The 17,299-nt window shown below is 41.8% G+C and overlaps 1 protein-coding gene across 1 annotated transcript in view; it reads right to left on the reverse strand.

Moving 5' to 3' along the window:
* Nucleotides 1-7,134: 7,134 nt before the first annotated feature.
* LOC137260217 (uncharacterized) overlaps nucleotides 7,135-17,299 on the reverse strand; it is a 58,223-nt gene continuing 48,058 nt past the window's right edge. The window contains exons 19-25 of the mRNA XM_067797913.1: nucleotides 15,590-15,688; nucleotides 14,373-14,453; nucleotides 13,407-13,530; nucleotides 12,057-12,172; nucleotides 10,973-11,149; nucleotides 9,553-10,024; nucleotides 7,135-7,339 (exon numbers count right to left, since the gene is read on the reverse strand). Coding sequence (XP_067654014.1) covers nucleotides 7,236-7,339; nucleotides 9,553-10,024; nucleotides 10,973-11,149; nucleotides 12,057-12,172; nucleotides 13,407-13,530; nucleotides 14,373-14,453; nucleotides 15,590-15,688 — 1,173 coding nt within the window. The 3' untranslated portion in view covers nucleotides 7,135-7,235. The remainder of the gene's footprint in view (nucleotides 7,340-9,552; nucleotides 10,025-10,972; nucleotides 11,150-12,056; nucleotides 12,173-13,406; nucleotides 13,531-14,372; nucleotides 14,454-15,589; nucleotides 15,689-17,299) is intronic.

Genomic DNA, 17,299 nt, shown 5'->3' on the forward strand with positions numbered 1-17,299 from the left:
GGGTCAGGCGCCAAACTTCTGTCGAGACAAACAGAGAACACGTGACTTTCTACTGGAGTCAGGTAGAGGGAAAAAAAACAGACATCATTTATCCAAAGAAGACAAAGACAGCCATGCTGATTCATGGCCGAATCACGTGTCTCGAGAATCAGAAGAAGTCGCATAACAAGAATATATAAATGCAAATATATTCATGTATGTGTGCATAGACACAGACGGACAGACAGACAGACAGACAGACAGACAGACAGATAGACAGACAACATGACAGATTCCCTGACATTGTTCCTGTGTGTTGGTTTCTTTGATTTGTTTGTTTGTTCAAGGCTGCAGTCAGAAATATTGACCAGCTATATGGCAGCGGATCGTGATAGAGATCATGAACTTCCATTTACGCAACTGTGTTACGATGACATGTGGTAACCAAGTCACTGAGCCTGACCATCCGACCCCGTTGGTCGTCCATCAAGACAAGCATGGTCTACTTGAGGATCAGTTCTAACCTGGAGCAGTTGAGTTAACATCAACCAGTAAAATATGATCGTAATGATACTGTTCACAGTCTTTTAACCAAGTTGATTTAAATGTCGACAAATGAACTCAAGTGGCGTTTACCTTATCTACAATTGTTCAGGAATTATTCAAAGACGATTCTGCTTTTCGTAAGAGGCGACTAACGGGATTGGATGGTCAGGCTCGCTGACTTGGTTGACACGTCATCGGTCCCCTTTGCGAAGACCGATGCTCATGCTGTTAATCACTGGATTGTCTGGTCCAGACTCTATTATTTACAGACCCCCACCATATACCTGGAATATTGCTGAATATGAAAAACTAAACTCATTCACTCATGAATTATTATATCTTTTGAAATTGGTGCTGTTTGCACATAGTAAACACATTCAGTGTGAACGCGTACAATTCCTGAGGTAGAATGAGGCCTCAGTTTATCCTGGCTGGTGTGAAAAGCTGTTAGTGGTAGACACTGACTAGCTGGTATCTAACATGCAATATATCCCAACCCGGCCTTAACCCATATCCCTCGCTCTACTAACTTTCATGATAATGTTGTATTTTCAAAAAGGTCTTTGAATAGCATTCATACCGCATGAGTGACTGCATCAACGCTTCGTAGGGTAGCGCTACATTTTATCCACCACTGAATAAATCTGGTCCTCTGTTATCACAATGTATTACTCACGTCTTCCTTTTTCACATTTCTGCTTCATAATCACTGGATGCCCGAGGAATGGATTGTACCTACACGTGAAATGTTGCACTCACTTTATAAACAGGTAGAGAGGATGTCGTTAGTGGTTGTCCTTAGCGTGTCAGCTGAAAGGTATTTTTAGACTGAATGTTGTGTTTGCAGCTGTTGTTTAACGCGGGAGTCAGCGTTGTTCCACCTGTATGACAGATGTCTGTATATAGTCTTGTATGGACCAGACAATCCACTGATCAGCAACACTAATATCAATCATGGGGAAACGACGTTTGTTTATGTGACATTAATAAACTGAAAGTGATTATTTGGCTTGCGATTCCTAAATCTAAACTAATACGCCACGCCCACTAGCGACCTATTTGCGAGACATTCCGTGTCCAGTCTCCATTGGGCTTTCTAAAAAATATGCAAGTTGATCCCGAGGCACTTTCACTTGGTTCAATAATGCAATGGTCCGCATGTGTTGGACCTCCTCCTTCAACGTTTTACGCTTGACTGGAAGTCCTGATATGGTTACACAGTGTGACACATGACTGGTTCCCCAGAATGCGTGAAGCAAATTTATGGTGTCCAACTCCGTGATATTGCTGGAATATTGCTAAAAGCGACGCAAACCCATACTTACTAATTTCCTTACTTTCTGTAATGATGTACCCCCATTGGTACAATGTACGAAGCAAATTTGTGGAGTCCCTTGCTGGGATATTGCTGAACGCGGCGTAAAAGTGTACTCACTTATTCACTCACTGTATGGATGTCCTCGCATTGGTACAATGTACGAAACAAATTTGTGGAGTCTCTTGCCGTGGTTTTGCTGGGTTTTTGCTGAACGCGGCGTAAAAGCGTACTCACTCACTGTAAGGATGTCCCCACATGGGCACTTTGTATGAAGCCCATTTCACTCACTCCACTCACTCACTCACTCACTCACTCACTCACTCACTCACCCACCCACTCACCCACCCACTCACTCCACTCCACTCCACTCCACCCCACCTTACCCACTCACCCACTCACCCACTCACTCACTCCACTTCACTCCACTCCACCCCACCCTACCCACTCACTCACTCACTCACTCAGTCTTACGTTTAGGGTCACGGGAACAAATATACTCTAATCAAAAAGAAACACAAAGACCATATTGATGGATGAAAATTCAAATATGTTTCAAAATGATATTTGTTATACATCATTTTCCATCATAATGTTGTTTTGTGTACATTGAACGAACGCACTGCTCAAAAACGTATTTTCGGTAACTGTAATACACGTTTACGCTTGAAGTATCATCTTGCCTGCACATGGATGGATGAAATTTCAAATATTTCCCAAAGTTATAACTGTTATGATTTCAAATGTTGCAACTGCTGCTGAATGTGCCCGGGTCTGTTATGGAGCGGATGTTGGCATAAACCGTTCCTAATCGCGTACTCGAAGCTCCTCAGCTCGACTTCGAGCCAGAAGACCCTTTGATTCGACGACTATATCGACGTCGATGGGGGCACTTGTGCATTAAGGTTGGATTCTGAAAACTGCAAAACGTGCGACGTGTATAATGCAGTGTAAATCACGTTTTCTGCTACAGTGCTTAACAGGTGAGTACGTGTCTATTAACGTCGACATGAACGATTTGCTCAGAATTCAGTTCGGCAGGTTGACCAATATGGTAGTGAGAGTGTCATGATATGGGAGCCATGTCCTACACTCATACAGCTAACTGTTTGCGTCTTCAGGGCAATTTAACTGCTGTTCGAAAAAGAGACACAAGTTTACGGACTCACATAGTTCCAGACATTGAGGGAATGGCTCTAGAAAGATAGTTCCGGGCTTCACACAGCAGATGACACGATTCATTATTACAGTTTCAACATTACAGTGCTTCTGTGGCTAGATCGCTTGACGTCAACTCCATCTGGCAGACGTGGCAGACGGACATCAACTGTCGCATGTATTCAATGAAAAATGGTCCAGAATTCCATAACTTGGAAAAACCGGAAAATTGCTTCATGGGTTAGAGTGGCCAGGATGTAACATTTGCAGGGCTGTTTCCCTTTAAGTCACTTTTTGTGACCAGCATAAATTACTGCTGATTAATGTCAGTCTGTAAGATGGCAATCTGGTGAGATGTAATAGACAAACGACTTAGTTATTTTTTCATGCCATACTGACTGACCATGATATCTCCAGGTTACAGGTGCCCGGTACAAACCATCTTGTAGCACCTTGAAAGATTCCCGGCATACCGTGCCTGCTGTGTTTCACGAACCATCGGGTCAAATGGCCATTATCTTGAAGACGGATCAAATTAACTTACACCCATTCAACGAGTTTGATAGCGCCATATAGAATTCATATAGGTGTGAACACAAATCGAAAATCTTCTATCTAGACGCAAACAACCTGTACGGCTGGGCATGAGCCTATCTTTAAACACCAGAGAATTCGATTTCGAATGGAGGACGCTTCAGGCAGGCCTCACAAATTTACTACGCAACTGAGAGTGAACAAAGTCAGGGAGCCTGACCACCCGGTGTCTTATTATTACCATCGCATGGCGCGTTAAAAAAAATACAAAAAAATGTCACCAATACAAAAGCGTTTAGAAATTGTTATATTGGATAATCGGGGAATAACCTTTTGTAATTCCCCGTACTAACTTTGATTCATACTCACTGATTTCATGTTAAACACATATAACTACTTATTTAAGGACATTAGTCAAGGGCCTGTGCCAGAACTATTTATGCAAAAATATTCAGTCAAATTTAATTAACAGTATTAATGCCACCACATACTGATATGTTGTTCATACAAAACGCGCACAGGAATCAGGGGCATTACCACGTGGTTATGCATCAGAGTTCGAACAGCCTATCCACTATCTCTGCTTTCATTTTAGGCCTGTTCTGTTCAGTTCAGTTCTGTGATGTTACTTTACACTGTTCAGTCCTGCTCAACTGCTCCAGTTGATCTATGGTACAGACTAAATTTATTTACACACCATATACCACGAATATTGCTTAATCAGGCGTAAAACTAAACTCACTCACTCACGCTTTAACTAGCAGAAGTCGCCTCTGGTAGACTGTGTGGTATCGGGCAATATTTCCATCACGGGTTAAAACAACTGGTATGCCAATGAAATGTTCCGGCTCTTTAGACTTAGAAGTGATAGGGCCTCTCCGCTGGATCAGATGGCCTTAATTACTGTTATTATTCAGTGCATGAGATATCGTTCTTGATTTTAGATGGTTTTCAAGAAAGGCGACCATTTATTTTGGTCATCATCTTGTGTCTGTTGATCACACAGCTGTTAGTATTTGTTGCTGTAGCTGTTTGAAACTGTAATGTCGCTTCACGTGATGAACGTTTACGTGTAGCTGACATGATGCATGCAAGTACTTTCCAGTTTGGCAAACACGTGAATATTTCGAAGTCAGTCATTAACTGACTTTGAAACAGATATCAACAAACCCAAATGGTGACGATCGACCTCATTCAGGTCGTCAGTCAACAACAAGACTATAGGTTTTAAGAAATCGAACTGTACCATCCTATCAAAGAGCAGCGATTCTGTATCAGATTAATGATATTACAGTTACTGGTTAGAAAATAAGGAATCGCTTCCATGCAGCTCACTTGAATGCTCGACACCACCGGGTTTTGCCATCCTTGGATGATCGTTACATGGCTGTTACCAGGAGCGTAAAAACAACTGTCCCGCCAAGATCAATACTGACCATGTTGACATGAGACACTGCCCCTCTAAAAGAACATGCATACAAGTCAGTTACAGTCAATTATTATCCCCCTAGTTATAAGTTCTGCTATTTGTGAAGTGCATAGGAAATATTAGGAACTAGATCAATTAATCGATATACATTAATATTTTTGGACGATGTAAGTGTTTATTTTATAAAACAAATTTTGTCCTAAATGACGATAGGTCGATAGAATTATCGTGTGTTTAGTAAATTGCGAAGTATGAAAGGGACTCTTTCCTTGTTTCTGAATTTTTACGAATTTGCAAAATCCATTAACAGGAATGAGGAAAGTGTCTATCAACCTTCTGCTGCAGTTCAATGGTAAATTGTGAAATATAATTATCATATATTGATAATGTGCAATAAACGCATGTTTTCATACTGCAATTGCTATGTTTAGCAAGCTACTGACGAAGTACAATGCAAATGATGTTGGTTGTTTTGTTTTGTTAATACAGGAATAGAACTCGATTATGAGGGTATCCTGAGCATACAGTAAGTGACCAGTAACATAACAGTTATAACTAACGCTATTAGTGGATTTGGTTATAGCTTATTTGGATTTGGTGGCCGTCATGTGTTTCATTTAGATCGATATCCTTTTTAAAGTTGCAGTATGCTGACGTCAAATAGTTCTTTAAAAATACTATCGACAACTGGACTCTTTCCTCTTTCCTCATACTGATTTTTTTCAGAATTTGCAAAATTCAATAGCAGGAATGAGGAAAGAGTTCATGAACCCTCTTGAAAGCAATGACATTCCTGGCACAACTGCTTTTTTGTGGCACATCTATAGTTCGGAATATCATTTCAACAACTACAAATACTATGAATGTGACATTATCATTTTTTAGTGATCGTTGTTCGGAATAGCCCGACAAGGATGTTTAGTCGAGTCGACAGGAGTTAGAAAACAAATATAGAAATTTCATCAAGAAATACCAAAATGATCGAGGACTGGACTTACTTGTCTTTGTGTGTACATATGATTGCCACTGATCAGTTCTTCGTTAACATTACCTATTGCTTTATATCATAAAACACAACAGCAATTGGCTTGGTGTGGTGTTAGCTGTTCGGTAATACCCGACACCCATATATCATACATGTCTTAGTTTAAATGTCTAATTTTACAATAGAAAGGCAATGGTCTTTGTCATCAATATCATGTGTCCCAGTGACATCCGGCCAGATATACAAAATTTGAGAACAAATTCCGCGCTGGGAATGGACCACGTGTTTGGAATGAAAATCCAAGCTCAGATATTACACTATGTTTTCTCATTTTATGAGGGATTCGTTTGAAATCCCCGTTGCATACTCTGGTTCATAAATGGTAGGGCATGCGTGAAAACATTACCGTTTAAAAGAAGTAGAGAAAAGAAGACAGGTGCAATCCAATGATGTCCAAGCTGCGACACAATAAAACTAACGGACAACTTCAAAACGACAAACCACCACTATGAAAATGAAAAGTGAATTTGATACCAGGTGCAATAGAGAGCTTCGGAAATCTAGGCCCAGTAGAGAGGGTACGGCAGTCGTTGCGCTATGATAATACTTGAAATACTTATAATGCTTAAAAAGCTGATTACTATACTGAACTACAATAGAAACGCAAAAAAATCCCATAAACGTAAGCGTTCATGTTTATGGCGTCAATTAAAAACTTGACAGAGTTGAGTTTCTTTTGCTGTTCAGTATACTTAAATCCGCTACTGGGCTATGGAAGTCTGTCCCATTTCACCTCAAATATGCCCTTGTTTGATTACTTTTAAATTTTGCTTGAAGTCCCATCTGGTTTATAATCACTGACAATTGTTCACCCACTTAGAAGGTCGAGGTTGATTGCCATGAAAGTGTCATATCATTCTTATTATTATTAACTCCATGTGTCATTCAGAAGTGTCCATGTCATTCTTTTTGTCATTATTGCCTCATGTGTCATTCAGAAGGGCGAGGCTGAATACCACACATGAATTCAGCATGAGAAGAGATTACGATTGTGTCCCTTACATTGCTAGTATACTGCTAGATTTAGAGGAATATCGTCAGACTGACCTTTATGCCAAAGAGACGATGTATCCTACAAAGGTATATCTCAGTTTATAATGTCTATGTCATAGCAAGACACACATCAGCTGAACATACAAATTTTGATTTTACTGGTGGAACATCAAATATCATGTACAGCTATTGACAACATGTTACAAGACCTGTAAATGTTTGTGGGTTGAACCACGTCAAAAGACTCCAAAGTTCCTTCTTCTGGACATAAAGATGGCGACGCCAGTTCCCAGGACTCCCCCAACGATGACCATGGCGACACTCACACCCACGACAGCACCTGGGAGAAAATAATCAGCAGTGCGGATCATATTTCGTCAGTTAATCTTTAGTTATAAGGACGGCGGGGTAGCCTCGTGCAGTTCGCTCGTCACTTTGAAGACTTGGGTTCGATTCCCTATATGGGTACAATGTGTCCCCACCGCGATTATCTAAAACGACGTAAAACAATATTCACTCATTCATGCTATAATGTTCCTAAATTTAGTTTCAGTTTCAATAAAATCAGCAAATGCAATATTGTAATTTTCTTGATAATCGATCACATTACAGGTAAGAGCTTAAAAGGTGACCAGTTCTTTATTCAGGTGATTTGATCTTTCTATATACTTACAGTCAAGAATCTGTATGGAAATATCGCATCACCTGAATTGAGATGTTGTTCTTCCATAATGTTTGTCCTTATCTGACTCTCCAAATTGTAAAAAATGCCTCTCAAACGAGTGATCACAGTACTTGCAGGCATTGTAACTACTGCCTGTTTGAAGTTGCTGGCAGTGCAAAGTATTTGGAGCTGGTCAAATATACCACCGTATGTTCGCTCGCTGTAAAGGAGGCCTCAGACTACATTTATCCCGTTAAGTATTACTCTCTCCCGGAAGCAAAATAAGAGAATATAGTGCCTTGTTTAATTTTGCTTTTCTGTCTGTGCTGGTTGCACATGCACTGTTCAGCTTCAGACAAAACTTGCATATCATTGTATGTAAAGAGTGAGCTGATCAAACTTCAGTTCCTGGCGATCTGCAGCCCAGTTTAATATTGTATTGCTACGTAAAGAAATCAAATATTAGGGATAAATTGTAATTTCAGTTCTGCTTCTGCGATATGCTAGTTGTATTATTGTCTTTGGTCTACAGGTGTTTATAATTCAACCTTATGTACCAAGATTTAATACCTTGGTGACTATCTTGATGAAATACTGTCGATGTTACTAATACATTTTTCACCCATCTATTCGTTCATCAACCTCTCTAACTGGTAATTGGTGGTCGATAGGCCGATGTTATCACATAGAAAGCAAGGTACGAATATGTCTGACAGTGTCAATTCTGTGATATCTTATGAAATCAGATACATTATTTCAATTTTTGAGTACTAATGATCAATTATATTACCCATTTTTCTGTGCCATGCTAGAATTAATGTTATTGTATTTGAGGAGTCAGTCATGACGCCGCTCTTAGCAACATTCCAGGAATCTCACGGCTGTGGACACCAGACCTTTGCTTTCACACATTGTACCCATGTGAGGAATCGAACCTGGATCTTTGGCGTGACGAACCTGAACGACATCATCCATATCAGTAACTCTAGTCAGTTTGAGTTTTGTTCGGACCTGGGTTCGAGTCAATATGCGTTTCTGTCGAAGGTCACGTGACCGCCTCTCGTCCAATCAGGTAGTCGGTAAAATATGCCTACATAATAATAGGCAATAACGTTTGGTCGAAACCCGATTTAATTCACATGGACTCGCATCATTTTGTTCAAAAGTTCATGCTAAACGTCAGCAGTGAAACGCTACGAAACTCATGTTGGAAGTTTAGTAAGAATGGGCGAAATAGTCACAAAAGATCAAGTAAAGTGTTCTGTGAAATTTTGTAATGAAATTGTAAGAGAGGGAGTTAGTGAGTCTAGTTTCCGTCGCTGTTAGCAATATTTCAGCAACGTCACCGCGGGGGACATCAGAAATTGGTTTTACACATTAAACCCATGTCAGATATCGAACCTGGATCACCGGTGTGACGAGCAAACATTTTAAACACAGGTGATCCCACGGTGGGGAATCAGTAACAGATACATGGTCAGTGTGAAAAACGTCCGCATTATACTTGCACGGTTTCTTCGAAGCTCCTATTAATTAATTCTTGCGTCGGGCAGAATCTCAGATTGTGACACATGTGCTCGGGTTCTCACATCGACAATGAATATTATTTTCTCCTAAAATGTACTGCCTATGATACTCTAAGTACATAATATATTCCTGTGAACTAAATTTCTATCCATCATTGTACAAATGTAATACTTAGATGTCTATAGCTATAGACAATTCCACTGATCTATAAAATCTAGCCATGTGTCTATTTTATGCGAATGAGCTGTGAGCAAGTCATCTGTTGGCTGTATGATCTAACTTCACTAATGGTTCAATGGTCTGCATGCTCCGGAATAAAGAGAGAAAGATCAAGCACGCGCATTAATCAGTCCATATCTTACCTGTCTTGTATCCTTCCTGGTTGTTCCTACACCGACTGCTAGCCAGTGATGGACCAGGAAGACCTTGTGTTGTTACATGGGATTTCGCTGAGCGGGGCACATGGGTAGAGAAACGTTCAGAGGTAGAGGGGGTGGTCTTTCTCCCTGATTTTGTTTGTGTGATCCCGGATTGAGGAATGTTCGTCCGTTCAGACGGTTTCGCAGGTGTTGTTGAGGGGGAAGTGTTTCTCCTTGATTTTGTTTGTGTGATTCCAAATGGAGCCGCGTTTGTGGGTTCTGAGGACTTCACAGATGCTGTAGGTGATGCGGTTGATGATACCGCCGATGATGTTCCTGGTGCTGCCGAAGATGTATCTGGTGAAAGTGATGATGCTCCTTGTGTAAGTGATGTTGTTGCTGATGTTGAAGTCGTTTCACTTTCTTCAGTAATGTCCCGAAAGGACGTAGATATAGCCGGAATAGAGTGCAGAACCTAAAACATACGTTTGACTACATTCAGGTTATGTTTGTCCAAGTCTTGTCAAGTGACGTCAAAGACGTTTATTGTATTAAAGGCCATCGGCCCATATACAGGTTAATATAAATACACTGGGTGAGAATATACTGATTGTAGACACAATGAGAAGAGCAAAAATATAATATTTTTTAAAGAAACGGATGTAATCAGGAGGACTTTTTAGAGTAGGGTAAATAAAAATCTATAATTCCATCCAAGAGGTTATTTCTTAGTAAAAACAGTCCCATTCCATATTTTACAAATAAAGAAAATCTTAGAATATTTCATCGGCATCATTCGACTGCAAAACAGAAACAAGCCATTTCCTACTTGTCTCAGATAAGAAACATTCCTGCTATATAATTATTAAAATGCATTTCGTCTTCTATAGCAGAGTTACACAATGATTGATAAACATTATATCAGTCACGGGATTGTCTGGTTGTCGCTATTCGTGAGAAGACAATTAAACAAACAAACAAAACCCCCCAAAAACCGAAACAAAACAAAAGAGCACAACAACAAGAAAAAAACACAAAAAACCAACAAATCTACAGTTATCGTTACTGTAACCTGTCGAGATAGCATCTCTATTCACTTTTGTTTGAGTTTGCTTGCGCTAAACAATATTCCAGCTGTATGGCGTCTGTAAATAAACAACTATGGACCAAACAGTCCAGTGATCAACAGCATGAGCATCAGTTTACAAGAAAATGATTCGATGACATGTGTCAGCCAACTCAGCGGGTCTGACCTTTCGTTTGTTGCCTTTTATAACAAGCATGGGTTGTTGAAGAACGTTTGTTATCTTCACGGGTGATAGGATCGTATAACCTACGGTCTGGACGTTGGAGTTACATTACTATGACACAGGACGAGGATGAGCAACATGACTGGGTTCAGTGTTTATACTTTGCAACATACCCCAACTTGACCAGCAAATGTTGCTATTATCAGGAAATCATTATCCTTCACCAGCTTTGCAAATTTGGCCACAGCACTGTCCAGTGACAACTCTTTGAAGATCATTTTGACGTCACCCTTGATTGGTGGAGTATCCAGCAAGGTGAAGGTCACACTCACGTTCTTTGCCACATTCAACTGAACATTAAAGTGAAACAGCTTGGATTAAACAGGATCAGTGGAGATCTCATCGCTCTGCCACATGGGCCCAATGTTAGGATGTAAATTTATTTTGGGAATACATTTCCAACGAATGAGGAAAAATAACGTTAACATAACAAAACGTAGTTAGTGATTTCAAACAGGCCTTAAAAAGAAAAACGGACCTAAAGGTGAAGGTCAGTAATACAGCGAGGTGAAACGAAAAACAATACTTACCTGTAGATCAATTTCATTTATACGGTGAGGTGAAAGAAGAAACAGTACTTACCTGTAGATGAAAGTCAGTAATACGAAGAGGTGAAACGAGGATCAATGCCATTACTACGTAGAGGTGAAACAGGAAACACTACTTACCTGTAGATAAACGTCAGTAATTCGGAGAGGTGACACAAGGAACAATACTTAACTGTAGATGAACGCCAGTAATACAGAGAGGTGAAACAAGGAACAATTATTATCTGTAGATGAACGTCAGTAATACAGAGAGGTGAAACAAGGAACAATACTTACCTGCAAATGAATGTCAGTAATACAGAGAGGTGAAACAAGAAACTATGTCATTAGTACGGAGAGGTGAAACAAGGACCAATCCTTACCTGCAGATATATGCCATTAATATAAAGAGGTGAAACAAGGAACAATACTTACCTGTAGATGGAGAACATTAATATGTGAGGTGAAACAAGGATCAATACTTACCTGTAGATGAGTGTCATTTATACGGAGAGGTGAAATAGTCAATAGCTCTGGCATATATTTGAAGGCCATTGATATGATGAAGTTAAAACATAAGGAAACGTAAGCTTTATGTGAAAACTGTAAGGAAGGGGTGCCCATGTTAAATCTTGTAAACGGAGAGAGAGAATATACGATGAACACTTACCTTAAGGTCAATGTGATTGATCCGGAGTGGTGACAATGGAATCGAGTTAACTATGGCATTGAGTGTCTCGCGTTTGAACGTCTTTCTGTTTAAAGCTATCTGAGGTCTGTAGGAGCCTGTGGAAGGGAAGCGTTCCGTTGTATTTATCAACACTGTTATAAATTTAATATATACTACTCACACATTGCTAAGGATTAAATTAGGATTAGTGACGTTACACTGGACTGCAAGCAGTGTAGGTAGTTACATTATCTGTTTCACGGTGATGTAATGACAACCAGTGACGTTACGCTGGACTGCAAGCAGTGTAGGTAGTTACATTGTCTCTTTCACGGTGATGTAATGGCAACCAGTGACGTTACACTGGACTGCAAGCAGTGTAGGTAATTACATTGTCTGTTTCACGGTGATGTAATGACAACCAGTGACGTTACACTGGACTGCAAGCAGTGTAGGTAGTTACATTGTCTCTTTCACGGTGATGTTGCCATTTACACTGGACTGCAAGCAGTGTAGGTAGTTACATTGTCTCTTTCACGGTGATGTTGCCATTTACACTGGACTGCAAGCAGTGTAGGTAGTTACATTGTCTGTTTCACGGTGACGTAATGGCAACCAGTGACGTTACACTGGACTGCAAGCAATGTAGGTATTACATTGTCTGTTTCACGGTGATGTAATGACAACCAGTGACGTTACACTGGACTGCAAGCAGTGTAGGTAGTTACATTGTCTCTTTCACGGTGATGTAATGGCAACCAGTGACGTTACACTGGACTGCAAGCAGTGTAGGTAGTTACATTGTCTGTTTGACGGTGATGTTGCCATTTACACTGGACTGCAAGCAGTGTAGGTAGTTACATTGTCTGTTTCACGGTGATGTAATGGCAACCAGTGACGTTACACTGGACTGAAAGCAATGAAGGTAATTACATTGTCTGTTTCACGGTGATGTAATGGCAACCAGTGACGTTACATTGGACTGCAAGCAGTGTAGGTAGTTACTTTGTCTGTTTCACGGTGATGTAATGGCAACCAGTGATGTTACACTGGACTGCAAGCAGTGTAGGTAGTTACATTGTCTCTTTCACGGTGATGTAATGGCAACCAGTGACGTTACACTGGACTGCAAGCAGTGTAGGTAGTTACATTGTCTCTTTCACGGTGATGTAATGGCAACCAGTGACGTTACACTGGACTGCAAGCAGTGTAGGTAGTTACATTGTCTGTTTCACGGTAATGTAATGGCAACCAGTGACGTTATAAAGGTCTGCACTGACGCGGCGTTGCGATCTCATCATAACCATGTCTTCCGTTAAGTCTGCTTGGGTGACAGAACTGATAACTCACCAGGTACAGCAAACTGTAGAACCCTCTTCTTTTGATCTGTATAGCAGGAGCTGATGTCCCAGTCGAGGAGGTTGGGCTTGGCCTGGATATAGTTGTAGATGTTGAAGGTGTAGCTGTTGTTGTACTGAAACCACAAGAATTTACCTTTACGCTGCTTCTCACCAACATGCCGGCAGGGAAGATAATGAATGGGTATTGAACGCATGAAGTTTTTTGGGGATAAGAGTGAACGCTTTAACGACTAGGCTACACCACCGCTTCAGTGGCCAAAAGGAATTTCCTCAGTTTGAGTAGAACAGAAGAGTTCCACAGCAAGTCTATAAGTCATGAGGGGATTGCTAATGGATATGGTAAGGTTTAGTGAACTGGTTGCGAGAACGTGCCACTGGTTGGTTATTAATGACAAAATAACTATACCTGGAACAAACACGCACACAAGTATGCATGCATGCATGCATGCATGCATGCGATAAGCCCTGGTTTGTCCAACGTTTCGTCAGGGCTGAATATCGCTGGGTGGAACAATGTCCTAAATGACATCAAGGACATTTGTGAACTCACCAAGTTCAGGCAAATACTAAGACCTTAGCTTCTTGATACCACTTTTACCTGAGGTACTCTGATCAATTTCTTGGTCCCGGGGCTATGAAAATGTTACCTTAATCTATTTACTTACTATTATCATTATTAAAAATCATCTTCATACTGCCCCTATCACTCTGAAGAAAGATTCTGTCCTAAACTCAGTCATTGCTCCATTAGCCGTGCTACGGACTTAGTAACTGAGAGCTACTTCCAAGTATCCCCTCCCTCTTACTGTCCTGATGGTAGGTTCAGTCACCTAACTCCTCCATCCGGAACATGTTTAAGTCACCAATTACAGAAAGGTTAAAGGTACAGGGCGGTGGTCCCCACACTGTGCGAGTCAGAGATATTATTTACGGGCCGTGATGGACAACAACTCACTTCGGGCATACTGATCTGTATCTGCACTGGAACTCCATCGCTGTAGATCTCCTGGCTCTGCTGAACTCGGGAATATTGACTCTGAAACATACCGCAGTAGTCAGAACCCTAGAGATGTCGTAAGAAGGGTTCATTTAACGGACGTGTTTAAGGAGCATTCAAGGTATTTAAGAAAATGAATGTTTGATGGTTGGTTTGTTGGATGGTTGATTGGTTGGATGTCAGTTTAGTTGGCTGGTTGCATGGCTGGTTAGATGACAGGATGGATGGATAGAATGGATGGATAAAATGATGGATGATGGTTGGTTGGGTGGCCATTTGGTTGGTTTGTTGACGGGTGGTTGGATGGGTGGATGGTTGTTAAGATGAAGGGATGTTTGGTTGCTTGTGTGGATGGCTGATTACTTGAATGGATGGATGGGTGGATGTTAGTTGGACGAATGGATGGATGGATGGTGAATTTGATGGAGGGATTGGTGGATGGATGATTGGATGGCTGGTTGATCACCAATTCGTTGACTGGCTGCTTATTTTGTTGCTACGTGGCTGGATGGGTGGGTGGATGGACGGGTGGATGGCTGGCTGGCTGGTTGGTTTGCTGATTGTATTGATGGATGGATGATGAAGGGAGGGATGTGTGATGGATGGAGTGATGACTGTTTGGTTTACCAGCCGATTGGTTTGGTGCTTGTTTGGTTGACTGGATGGATGGAAGTATGGTTAGTTGGTTGAAAGAATGGTTGGATGGTTGGCTGAGTGGCTGACTGGATAGGCTTTGGTTGAATGGATGGACTGAAAGATTGTTGTATGGTTGGACGAATGGATGGAGGGTTGGTTATGTGGATGGTTGGATGATCCATTAATTCTCTGGCTGACTACTTGTTTTGTTTTGGTTGGTTCATTTATTCTTTCATTCATTGATCGGGTAGTAATCATAAAGAATTTCGCTTTGAGGACGACTTTTGCAGCGTAGGGGTGGAGATCATCCATGGTACACTGATGTCCATGTTTTGAAGTAAGGGATCATGTTTCCCCAATGGAAGGGGCGTTAGGTATAGATAATTAGTTAGTTGGTTGACTGGTATAGTTGACTGTATGTGTGTGTGTGTGTGCGTGCGTGCGTGCGTGCGTGCGTGCGTGTGTGTATGTATGTATGTATGTGTGGATGGATGGATGGAAGGATGGTTAGATGGCTGGTGGGTTGATAGTGTACTAACCGTGGCGAACCGCCATTCATAAGTGGAGTTCTGTTGCTCTATTGGCTTGTCTGTCTTGATAGCCACAAACCTGTCTGTGGGGATGTCTCGCGTCACCACCTGTCAACATAAAGAGGTAGGTTGCAGATGCAAATTGTACTCTGTGCAGATGATACATGCACGCGTCTTCCTGCACCTGTTCCTATGTAATTCAGAAAACATACCGGCTACTACTACTACCACCATTACTACTGTTACTGTTGCTGCTACTGTTGCTACTACTACTGCTGCTACTACTACTACTGCTGCTGCTGCTACTACTACTACTACTGCTGCTACTACTGCTGTTGTTGCCTCGATTGTTGCTAATGCTGCTGTTTTGCTACGACTACTGCTGCTGCTACTACCACTAAGGTGTTGCCTCGATAGTTACTGTCGCTGCTCTTTTGCTGCTGCTACTACTACCACTGCTGCTGCTGCTACTACTACTACTATTGTCTCAATTGTTACTGTCTCTGCTGTTTTGCTACTACTACTATTGCTGCTGCTACTACTATTGTTGATTCGATTGTCTCTGTTGTTGCTGTTTTGCAGCTACTACTACTGGTGCTACGGCTTCCTTCCTGTTGTTGCTGTTACTATTCATTCAGCCACGTTATATAATACAAGTACCACCACTATTGTTACTGCTGCCAGGACAGCGCAACCGCTGTTGCTGCTGCCAGAACTCTTACTACAACCACTAGTGCAACCGCTGTTACTGGTGCCAGGACTCTTACTACAACCACTAGTGCAACCGCTGTTACTGGTGCCAGAACTCTTACTACAACCACCAGCGCAACCGCTGTCACTGGTGCCAGGACTCTTACTACAACCACCAGCACAACCGCTGTTACTGCTGCCAGGACTCTTACTACAACCACTAGTGCAACCGCTGTTACTGGTGCCAGGACTCTTACTACAACCACTAGTGCAACCGCTGTTACTGGTGCCAGGACTCTTACTACAACCACCAGGCAACCGCTGTTACTGGTGCCAGGACTCTTACTACAACCACCTGCGCAACCGCTGTTACTGGTGCCAGGACTCTTACTACAACCACCAGCACAACCGCTGTTACTGGTGCCAGGACTCTTACTACAACCAACCGCTGTTACTGGTGCCAGGACTCTTACTACAATCACTAGTGCAACCGCTGTTACTGGTACCAGGACTCTTACTACAACCACCAGCACAACCGCTGTTACTGGTGCCAGGACTCTTACTACAATCACTAGTGCAACCGCTGTTACTGGTGCCAGGACTCTTACTACAACCACCAGCACAACCGCTGTTACTGGTGCCAGGACTCTTACTACAACCACTAGTGCAACCGCTGTTACTGGTACCAGGACTCTTACTACAACCACCAGGCAACCGCTGTTACTGGTGCCAGGACTCTTACTACAATCACCTGCGCAACCGCTGTTACTGGTGCCAGGACTCTTACTACAACCACCAGCACAACCGCTGTTACTGGTGCCAGGACTCTTACTACAACCACAAGCGCAACCGCTGTTACTGGTGCCAGGACTCTTACTACAACCACTAGTGCAACCGCTGTTACTGGTGCCAGGACTCTTACTACAACCACTAGTGCAACCGCTGTTACTGGTGCCAGGACTCTTACTACAACCACCAGCGCAACCGCTGTTACTGCTGCCAGGACTCTTACTACAACCACTAGTGCAA

The sequence above is a fragment of the Haliotis asinina genome, chromosome 13 (genome assembly GCF_037392515.1).
Source record: "Haliotis asinina isolate JCU_RB_2024 chromosome 13, JCU_Hal_asi_v2, whole genome shotgun sequence".
NCBI classification, from domain to species: Eukaryota; Metazoa; Mollusca; class Gastropoda; order Lepetellida; family Haliotidae; genus Haliotis; species Haliotis asinina.